This window comes from Nannobrachium achirus (genome assembly GCF_963921795.1).
Source record: "Nannobrachium achirus genome assembly, chromosome: 6".
NCBI classification, from domain to species: Eukaryota; Metazoa; Chordata; class Actinopteri; order Myctophiformes; family Myctophidae; genus Nannobrachium; species Nannobrachium achirus.
Genome location: NC_137815.1, coordinates 21,153,003 through 21,165,013, shown reverse-complemented (window position 1 = coordinate 21,165,013; position 12,011 = coordinate 21,153,003). Strand labels below are relative to the sequence as shown.

Sequence of the window (12,011 nt, the reverse complement as noted above, 5' to 3'; positions counted from 1 at the left end):
GATACTGACCATGATACTGACCATGATACTGACCATGATACTGACATGATACTGACATGATACTGTCATGATACTGACATGATACTGACCATGATACTGACATGATACTGACATGATACTGACCATGATACTGACATGATACTGACCATGATACTGACCATGATACTGACCATGATACTGACATGATACTGACCATGATACTGACCATGATACTGACCATGATACTGACATGATACTGACATGATACTGACATGATACTGACCATGATACTGACCATGATACTGACATGATACTGACATGATACTGAACATGATACTGACATGATACTGAACATGATACTGATGATACTGACAATACTGACATGATACTGACATGATACTAACTATGACACTGACATGATACTGACATGACACTGAACATGACACTGAACATGATACTGACCATGATACTGACTATGATACTGACATGATACTGATGATACTGACATGATACTAACCATGATACTGACATGATCCTGACCATGATACTGACATGATACTGACATGATCCTGACCATGATACTGACATGATACTGACCATGATACTGACATGATACTGACCATGATACTGACCATGATACTGACATGATACTGACATGATACTGACCATGATACTGACATGACACTGACATGATCCTGACCATGATACTGACATGATACTGACATGATACTGACCATGATACTGACATGATACTGACCATGATACTGACATGATACTGACATGATCCTGACCATGATACTGACATGATACTGACCATGATACTGACATGATCCTGACCATGATACTGACATGATACTGACCATGATACTGACATGATACTGACCATGATACTGACATGATACTGACCATGATACTGACATGATACTGACCATGATACTGACATGATACTGAACATGATACTGACCATGATACTGACCATGATAATGACTATGATAGTGACATGATACTGATGATACTGACATGATACTAACCATGATACTGATGATACTGACATGATACTAACCATGATACTGACATGATACCTACATGATACTGGCATGATACTGACATGATACTGACCATTACTTATGTTTACGCGCTACTCCTCCCACAGTTTTCAGGGATCCCCATATATGGGCATAAAAGGGACAAGGGCGTAATGAAAGTGTGACTCACGTCACGGCAACCACACATCTTTCTAGTTGTAAACACAGTACTTAACAGTATATTTTAATTGCAAACTGAATATATAATAAACATTATTTAAAATGTGTTTTCAATTTAAGTAGTATAGTAATGTAGTAATGCATCTTCTGTAGTTTCCATGCAGGCTGTGTATATGATCTCAAAGCATTCTTCGATTTTGAGCACAGATTCAGTTATTTTGAAGTGAATCCATTCGTATAATGAATATATAAAGTGCAAATATTGAGTCCAACATGAGGGAATCTATGCATATTACATGCCATCAAAGGGTTACAATATGAGTTTCTCCTCCAATCATTTAGGTTTTTGTGGTCGTGCACTTTGTGCACTGAAGTGTAATGCCTACCAATGCTACCATACTCTTGATTCAATGAGGTGAGAAGCTCCCTGCATAATTAAGTTCAAGTGATTTTCATGGCTAAACAAATGTGCTATCATTGTGCAGCCTTCTCCTCTATGTCCATTAAGAGCTCTCATCCAAAGAAAAAAGGCAATTGTGTTTTCAAAACAACAATGACAAACAAAATCCATATGAAAACCTGCGTGATTATACTCTAAAAAGTACAAAGACATCTGAGAGAAAAGCTAGATAGATCAACCTTTTAATAGAGACTTTGTTCTGCTGTATACAATTACACATAATATAAATCATGTACAATTCTAATATTTCTCTATACACATGGTCATTAAATGTACATTACAGTGTCCACAGACATTAACACAATTACACTTTACACGTATCAGCTTTTTACACAAACGTCCCCCACTCACAATGGCTGATTTTCTGGCCAGCAGATGCTTCCGACCAAAAACATATCCTACGACTAAAACCCCAAGTAGACATTTCAGTATTTACATCCCTGATAAATGTACATGAACAAACACAAATTATTGTATTTTGCTCCAAAAGAAATCGGGGGGAGGGATGATTTAAGGGGAGATGGCCCAAAAGCCCTAGAACGCTCTCTCAGACATGAGCCCCTACATACGTAGCTTAAAGTGTACTGTATCTACTTTACTGGACATTATAATTCTCTACCGTATAACACCTACTATATAATAACTGACTGGTTTATTTGTAATAAATATGTCCAGCAGGTTTCAAAGGGACACATGAAGCCCTGAGGAGAAAGAGACACAGGTTTAGTATATAATACGCCCCAGAACTCGAACCAGGAGGAGTGATTGAGGCCTCTGCTTCCTAAATCATTCGGTGTGGCATCAAAAAGCGGAGGTCCTGACTCCATGGCCTCCATTATAACACAATAGTCAACGAGACCGAAGCCCCTCAAAAAGCCAGAGTCAGAGGTTCGTTCTGGGCTCTGATTTACAGTGACAAGCTATTAATGTAGTTGCAGTGCAGTTTTCCACAGAGACAGCCCAGTTGAATGGGGTGTGACTGTGAATCATTTGACCAAAAAAATATTGCCCTTTGGATTCCTCCCGCCAAACGGAAAAAACAGACAGAAGATTTCGTCAGTATTACAATAGCGTATCATATACACATAGATACAATTACTCCACTCCTCTACTTAGTATTATATGGCCAATAGGCCACTACCATCAAAGTATAGGCATATAGCTCCAACTTCTTTAAGTCCAGGCCAGGAATAGAAACCCCACAGTTCTTTATCCACGTCATTGCTTTTCTTAGGATTTATTGCACATAATGGACGCACAGGCGCACACGCGCGCGCACACACACACACACACACACACACACACACACACACACACACACACACACACACACACACACACACACACACACACACAGCATTAAATATCCTTGCAGTCTCTTTGTTGTCGTGGAAAATTATGCCATGTCGAAAACATAAATAAACGAATAAATAATATCATGCCTTCACTGTAACTCATTGCAAGCCAGCTGTGTAAATGGTGCTTTTATTTATTTATTTGTTGTTGGTTCCTTTTAGAAAATAACAACCTAGTCACTTTTTTTGCAAGTTTGATTTGAGGTCTATGGAGAATCCTCTGTAAACTTTGAGAGTAAATGTTTGCATTCGCTCTCCATTATTTCAAAAAAGATCACGTGCAAAAGCTTTCTCCGATACATTATTGTAAACATACAGCAGGACAATCAGCACCACGAGAATCAATTAAGAACTCAATTAAGGCATGAAAAAAAGTAATAAAGGAAAACTATTTCTTCACAAACTTCCACTAATAATTTCTTCTCTCTGAGAATATCTGTGCAGGTAGACATTGGTGTGCTTTCTTCCTTGCATTGATAACGACATGTTGATCGATGTGCATGTGTATGTATGTATGTATGTGCATGTGTGTGTAACGTGTAAGTTTGTCTATGCATGTGCACATGCACATACACATACAGATACGTATATCATGCATAAATAAGCAATTATGGATATATTTGTAATGCTTACTTGTGGTGTAGTGGCATTGTACAGTTAACCACATGAAACCCTCTAGCTTCCCGTTTACTGGGCATGTCATAATAGGTGGAACATTCTGCAAAAATAGGCGAACATTCAGCGAAAATAAGCGAATTATTTTCCGCTACGTGACATATACAGCTAAGTATACAGGGTGGTTAAGTATCCATGGCTAAAGGGATGTCACAACAATGCATAGCCAGCATTACTAATGTGACACGGTAGCCGTCTTCCCTGGTTGGTGAGAGGGGACTATAACGAGGGTCTGTTGTAAGACCGGCACAGAGCAGGCGCTAATTAGAGCTCCGTGCCCACCTGCCGCTCATCCGTACAGGGCAAGAGGCGGTGCGATACTCTCTGACCCCTGTAAACGAACAGCTTCTCTTTTATCTCACGCTTATCGTACACAGTCGCATACGTGCGGTCGCGCGCAGCACACACACCTACATTCTCCGTTGCAGATTGCAAATAGACACACAAACAATCCAGCACATGGACGTACAGTATAGAGCTATACACACAGTATGAACGTGTACACACGCACTTTGTCTTCGGACCCAAGAGATTCCCCTCATTCCCTCACCGCCTCCGTGAGGCAGCGGTCGGTGACGTCGCTCGCGTCCACCCGCGTCTTGTTGCGTCCCTTCCTCTGGCCATCCACCCAGGAGTTGTGGATGACGGTGCCGCCGCTCGGCGCCGGGTCCACCTGCAGGAGGGACACCACCCGCTTCTTCACGCGCGTCTTGAGTGCGCTGCGCAGCTTCTGCCGCGTGAAGGCGTAGAGCAGCGGGTGGAAGATGGTGGTCCCGTACGCCATGGCTAGGAAGCAGAGGCGGAGGCGCACCAGGCCGTCGCTGGGCCCCATGCACAGGATGAGCACGTTGACCGCCGACAGCGGCGCCCAGCAGCCCAGGAAGGTGCTGATGATGAGCAGGGACATCTTGAGCACGCGGCGCTGGCGCTCCCGCCGGTCCCGGTGCCGGCGCACCGCCCGCCTCAGGGCGATGATGGCCGACACGGAGGCCTGGACGCCCAAGGAGGAGGGGGCGTGCGCCGCCGGGGCGGCAGCCTGGGCCGGGGCCGGGGCCGGGGCGTCCGAGACGGGAGTCTGTGCGGCGGGGGTGGCGGGGGTGGTGGCGATGGGCGTGGTGGTGGCCGTGGTGACGGTGGTGACGGTGGTGACGCTGTCGGACGGCGTCATCTGCGGCGTGGCGGCGAGGGGCGGGGGCGAGGTGGGGGTGGGGGAGGGCAGGAGGGGAGGGTGGGTGAGGGGCTGCTGGCTCTGGTTGGAGGACGCCACCTCCGTGGTGGTCAGGATGAGGTCCTTCCGGCGGCGGCGCTGGCGGCGGATCCGGCAGCCGGACGAGGAGGAGGAGTCCTTGTTGCCCGCGCGCTTGCCCCGCATCATGTGGGAGCCGATGCGGATGTTGAGCGCCTGCAGGATCCGGGAGTAGGTGAACAGCATGACCACCACGGCCACGAAGAAGCAGGGCACCTGCAGCAGCAGATGGTAGTACATGGCCAGGCCCGTGTAGTAGCCCTGCCCGCCCACGCAGAGGAGCGTCCGGTTCTGCCACACGGGCGGCAGGGGCGCGTGATGCGAAGCCCCCGTGGCGTTGGGATTGGGAGGAGAGGTGGGGGGAGGAGGGGACGTGGGGGCGGACGTGGGGGCGGACGGGGTGGCGGTCAGCCCCGTGGTGAGCTCCACTGATTCAAGGCTCGGCCCCTCCGAGATCTCTCTCTCGCTGTCCTCCGGCGCAGAGGAAAAGAAGTCCCCCTCCAGGAAGGGCAGGAAGAAGACGGCGAGGGACACGGCCCACACGGCCGCCAGGAGAAGGGCGGCGCGCCGCGGGGTCAGCAGGCGGCTGGCGGGCCGCACGGAGATGTCGTAGCGGTCCAGGCTGATGACCAGCACGTTGACGGCCGTGGCTACGCTGGTGAAGGTGACGCACGCCTCGTGGAAGCAGCACAGCGTTGCCAGGCTGCTGACGCCCGCGCCTGCAACGACAATGTACAGTTTATTTAGGCGTTTAGTGGTCTTGTGTAGCCGGACAACTATTCCATAAATCGACAGGAACGACAGCTCCCGAACAGCGAGTATCAGAAGTAGTCACTACTGTTTCATTAGAAACGGAACAGAAGCACACTAACACAGACAGAGTCATTCAAGCAGCATATTGTCGTTGTCGACTTGTCGGGCAGAAACCTCGTATCTCCAAGTTTCAAATTTGTGAGTTTTTTCGTAATTTAAAGCCCTGCTTCATCATAAAAGGCTGTCGCACAAAAGTAGTGAAAACAGCAGATCTACAAGCACACAACGCCTCGCGGGCTTGTAGATCGGCTGTTTTCACTAGTTTAAATCAATCAACTACAAAACGAACGGTCTTGGACATACAAGGTTTCTACCCGACAACGACGATATTCTTGTTATGCGTGTATAGTTTAAGAAAACATTTGAAAACATCATGGAAGTAACACCAACAACACCAGAGAAAGACAAAATAACGCCCCAAAAAATATTGAAAGAAGACATAAGGCTTCCAGTAGGACTTGTTATCGCTACTGCACCAAGGGAGCCGGTGCGCATCCGCTTTATCCCATACTCATCATAAGACTTCCGTTGCCCCAGACTGTATGACGGTAGCATTTGCAAATCACGGGAGTCAACGGTCTGGCCATGCGAGACTAGGCGTTTAGCAGACACTCTTGATCCAGAGCGACTTACAATCAGTGGTGGAAAAAGTACTCATGTCTTACTTAAGTGAAAGTATCAATGCTTTAATTGCGACCGTAGGTCGCATTTACTATCAAAACCTGCACAAACTGTGAGTGAGTCCGTCAGTCCGTCCGTCAGTCTGTCTGTCACACCTCACACGTCACACTTTTTCCCTGCTTATATCTCCGCAACCGTTGCCCCGATCCATCCCAAATTTTGCACACACGTTCCTTGGCTGCCAAACTACAACCTCCAAGGACCCCCGGAGCTCCAGGGACCCCCAGGTCCCTGGGGGACCCCCAGATGTAAAAAATGACCAAATGCGCAAACATGACCAAATGACCACCCCAACGGGGCTGCTCACGGGGAATTCCCGGGGACCACCGACTCCTGGTGCTCCAGAACGGTGGTGGCGCCCCCAGTGGAGGACCCCCTACACTGCAGCTCACATAAAATGCCGTAACTCCGGCTAGGAGCGACCGGGACAGCCGGGGCCGGTACCTATTCGTCCGCCTTGCCGGCGCGGAGACCCCACCCCTCATTTCTCACATGGCCCTCTTCTAGCGCCACCATGAGGCCGATTCTTGCAAAACACATTTTTGGACACTGCTCCTACAATTTTCGCCCTAAAATCACGCAAATCGGTACACAGTATGTCTACACTCATCCCATCAACATGAATCTGTCCCATATAGCGCCACCTCCAGGCCGATTTTTAAAAACACATTTTTGGACAGATTTTGCCCTAAAATCACGAAAATCACTACACAGTATGTCTACACTCATGTCACCAGTAAGACTCCCTAATCGGGAGATAAGCGACCGTAGGTCACTTATCTCCACAAATAGGGCAAAAATTAGTTTTTCCAAAAACTTCCGGATCCATGTTGATGACATGAGTGTAGACATACTGTGTAGTGATTTCCGTGATTTGAGGGCCAAAACTGTAGGAGCAGTGGCCAAAAATGTGTTTTAAAAATCGGCCTGTAGGTGGCGCTAGAAGAGGGCCATGTGAGAAATGAGGGGTGGGGTGTCCGCGTTGCCTTGGCGGACGATTAGGTACCGGCCCCGGCTCTCCCGGACGCTCCTAGCCCGAGTTACGGCATTTTATGTGAGCTGCAGTGGCAGGGGGTCCTCCACTGGGGGCGCCACCACTTTTGCATCTGTTCTGGAGCACCAGGAGTGGGTGGTCCCCGGGAATTCCCCGTGAGCAGCCCCGTTGGTGTGGTCATTTGGTAATTTTTGCACATTTGGTATTTTTTTTACACCTGGGGGTCCCCCAGGGACCTGGGGGTCCCTGGAACTCTGGGGGTCCTTGGAGGTTGTAGTTTGGCAGGCAAGGAGTTTGTGTGGAAATTTTGGCATGGATCGGGCCAACGGTGGCCGAGATATGAGCAGGGCAAAAGTGTGACGTGTGAGGTGTGACTGACTGACGGACGCACGGACACCTCGAGCAGCTTTCTGTAGTAAGTGCGACCTACGGTCGCAATCAACATGGATCAGGAAGATTTTGGCAAAACACATTTTTGCCCTATTTGTGGAGATAAGTGACCTACGGTCGCTTATCTCCCGATTAGGGAGCCTTACTGGTGTACTGTAGAGCTACTCTGCTGCGAGTGAAAATCCGGAATTAAAGATTTGCTTGAGTAAAAGTGCAAAAGCAATGGTTTGAAAATGTATGTTTGTTAAAGTAGGCTGCTCATAATACATTGTGAGCTTGTAGATCTGCTATTTTCAAATGGCCGAAAAACATATATAGGGCTGAAGTGGTTACTGTATATTTTGTAATAATAATCAAAATCTACAAAGTAACTCGAAGTTGTCAAATAATTGTAGTGGAGTAATAGTACAATATTTTCCTTGGCATAGTGGAGTAGAATAAAAGTGATGAAGGTTGGAAAAACTCCAAGTTAAGCCCTTTGCACATAGGACAGTTGCGTTTTTATTTTTTCCGTTTGCTGCTTGAATAAAATGCATTGGATTTGGTGTGCAATGCTGTGCGGAATCGGCGCAGCGGATCCCAAAAGGAGTCATAAAAGGAGTGATGAGTTTTTTACCGCATGCGACAAGACGCACAAATCGAACTGGGTTCGATCGAGAAAAAAACGCACGGCCGCAGCCACTCTTCGCACGGCTAATTCGGATCCGGTGTGCATGAGGTCGAAGAGAATCATTGTTTTCTTTTAAATAAATGAAACTGTCTGTTTTATCCGTGCGGATAAACGCTCCTGTGTGCACCTCACAATTGTGGCCTGTTGGGCATTCACACTAACAAGCAAGGTGATCCCACATCAGCATCAACACATCAAAACAAATGCACAGAAACAGCAATGCAAAAAAAAACCTAGGTAAAGACCAAGCTTACCTCCGTCGGCCGGTAGCAGGATCACGGCGGCCGTGAGCGGCAGGCACAGCGCGCACACCAGGATGTCCAACACGTGGAGGTTGACGGTGACCAGGTTGCTGACGGAGTCCACCAGGTTGGACTGGGCGCAGTAGAGCACCAGCACCGTCAGGTTGCTGCTGAAGCCCAGCACCAGCTCCAGCATCAGCACGGTGGTCAGGGACACCTGGAAGGGGGCGTCACAAGGGGGGGGGGGGGGGGGGGGAGGGGGGGAAGTGGGACTGAGTTTACTAGGGCCCAAGGTGGAGGGGCCCTAATTATTTTATCGTCGTTGTCAGGTGGAAACCTTGTATGTCCAAATGTGTTGGTATGTTCGTTTTGCATTTATCATTTTAAAAATGATTTAAACTAGTGAAAACAGCCGATCTACAAGTGCTTGTAGATCTGCTGTTTTCACTACTTTTGTGCGACGGCCTTGTATGATGAAGCAGGGCTTTACTTTGCAAAAGAACGTACACATTTGAAACTTGGAGATACAAGGTTTCCACCCGACAACGACGTTGTACTTCAGCTATTGAAAAATAGCAGATATACAAGCTCGCAGCGCGGCACTCGGTGCCGCGCTGTGAGCTTGTAGATCTGCTATTTTTTAAAAGTATGTGCACATCTTTGAATATATGTATTCTTTAAGCAAACATTTGTAACTCAAATTTTGCTTCTGGGGAGGATCCCTGGAACTAAATATTTTGAGATGGGGGTCCGGGGCCAAATACATGGAAAAATCGCGCTCTTTCGAACGACCTTCATTTCGACCGGAGGGTTAGCGACTCACTCCACGGAGGTTAGGGTTAGGGTGAGGGTTAGAGTCGGGTGTCGAAAAGATGACATGTAGTAACAGCGACACACTCCCCAAATACATATAATGTTGGGGGTCCTTCACATGAAAAAGTTTGAGCACCACTGACATAGAAACATATATATTTTTTTTAAAAACCTTAGAAGGATTTGAAATATTCAAAGACTGTCACAAATTTTCATGATTTCTCAAAAATAGCAGATCTACAAGCTCGCAGCGCGGCACTCGGTAGATCACTCTCGGCTGCAACTCCGGAAACTGCCGCACACTTCTGCGCAATGCACGATGGGACGTTGGAAACTTGTGGATAAGTTCACCATTGAACACTAGCATAGTTAACAGATGTCAGTGTGTGTTGAAGCGGCTGCAGGTTCAATGACAACGTCAACATGGGTCTCTGCTTTCCAGAGATAAGGTGCCTAAAGTTTTCAAATAATTGTAGTGAAGTAAAAAGTACAAAAAACTAAAAAAAGGTACATTTGCTTAGTGCTTAAAGAAGCGGTGCCATAGTTTTGTACTTTTTCTGGTTTTCATGTGTCTAGGAGGTTGACAGTGCTTCATTAGACCCCCCTGGTGTGGTTGTTATGAGCAATTATGTATTCTCTTTCTATTGGGGTTTTTAGCTGGAGGATGCCACCTGCTGGGTCAAAAGTGCCGGTCCAAAAACACAGATACTTATTACATCCGGGAATCAACCCCTCCCCTAATTACCATTCACCCAACACACGTGGGTGTGGCTAACTTCAGCTGGGTCACCACCCACCATGACAACCACGCATACAAATGAACTGGTGGGTGTGGCCACATAAAAACATAATTTTAACTCTTTCTGTACACTTTTTTTGGAAAAAATCTTCCTCCTAGTATAATCATAATAGTAGATAGATAATCATGGTTTATAGGGGAGAAAATCATGGCACCCAAGTGAATGTACTTAGGTTCACACCACTGTACCTGGAAGCCCAGGGGGTACGCGGTGCTCCAGCCCTCCTCCAGCCCCGCCCCGCCCCCTGCGTCCAGCGGGCCCCCCGCCCCCTGGCCATCGCTGGTCTCCAGGAGGTCGCTGTAGCCTTCGGTCTCCATTGACGCCGACGCAGCAGCAGCAGCGCCCCTTCACACATAGCAAGAGCGGGCGCCGCGCCGACTCATGCTCCGCTGCGTCCCGCTTTGGTCTCCCTTTGGATGGAGTGCGATGGGCGAGGGGGGGGGGAGGGGGGACGGTGCGGGTCTGCTGCCTCTGAGGCTCTGTCTGCAAAGAGGGAGGCAATGGGCAGAGAGAGAGAGAGGACAGGGAGACAGAGGACAATACGGTTAGTTTTAGCATTCATAATATTCATCTTTATATTACAAAAGAGTAAGTGATCTACTTCCGGGTCATGTATCGCTAACTTAAATACCAAACCACTTGGCCAAGATGTACTACATATGTACTAAATATAGCTTAAAAATTCAAACACCCATGTCACCTTTGCAAGATGTCGTTTCCAAACCTCTGTATACAGTTGTATTCGTTATTACCCTCATATTTTGCCTCTGTATAAAATAGTCCGCCGGTCAAATATGTCCGACCGGAAACGTGCGCTGCGGCACAATAGTTCCCCCCCCAATTTATTTTTATTTTTATTTTTTACTTTTTTTTAATTTTTTTTAACTTTTTTTTTAAACTTTTTTTAAACTTTTTTTATTTTTTTATTATTTTTTATTTTTTTAACTAGATGTGCGCGACCCTCTAGTTCATTATAAAGGTATAGGGCAGGTTTCCCCAATAGGCGGCCCGCGGGCCATTTGCGGCCCGCGGGAGGCTACTGTCTGGCCCCCACCAACCACAGTAATAATGGTGGTATAAGAGCAGCAACACTCACACTACACTAGTATATTGTCGTTGTCAGGGTGGAAACCTTGTATGTCCAAAATTGTTTGTTTTGTATCTATCGTCTAAAAAATGTACTAAACTAGTGAAAACAGTAGAAGCACACAACGCCTCGCATCGCGATTGGAGGAAGGTCGTCACCTACGCCGGAAACTGAAACGGCTTGTTTTTTCCTCACAATGCCTCGCGCTGCGAGGTGTTGTGAGCTTGTAGATCGGCTATTTTCGGCTTTGGTGTAGAGGGGAAAAAAGAGCACACTAAATACAGAGTGAAAGGTCAAGTTTATTAAGTATTGACGGTTCAAGTGGTTACATATCTCATAACACAAATTGACATGAATCCAAAATACATTATTGTGCTGTCAAACGATGAAACTATATGGAATCTGGGGGTCCCTGCTTCATCTCTCTCTGAGCTAAGCGGTCCTTGGCCTGAAAACGTTGAAGAACTCTGCTTTAACAGCAAGCACTCGACTAAACCTGAGTCGTTTTTCCTCAGCAGCCAAATGACACGACATAATGTGTGCTGAGCGGAACTTGTGCCATAAACAGCCCACAGATTCCAACAAGCCGTTTGGGAGTCGT

General features: G+C 47.1%; 1 protein-coding gene across 1 annotated transcript; it reads right to left on the bottom strand.

Moving 5' to 3' along the window:
• Positions 1–4,212: 4,212 nt before the first annotated feature.
• Positions 4,213–10,640, bottom strand: LOC308286760 (G-protein coupled receptor 22-like; the record flags this gene model as incomplete). Its single annotated transcript, XM_080727885.1, has 3 exons — positions 4,213–5,639; positions 8,723–8,927; positions 10,512–10,640. 3 exons carry the CDS (start codon positions 10,638–10,640, stop codon positions 4,213–4,215), a joined length of 1,761 nt encoding a protein of 586 aa, XP_080584011.1.
• Positions 10,641–12,011: the final 1,371 nt, after the last annotated feature.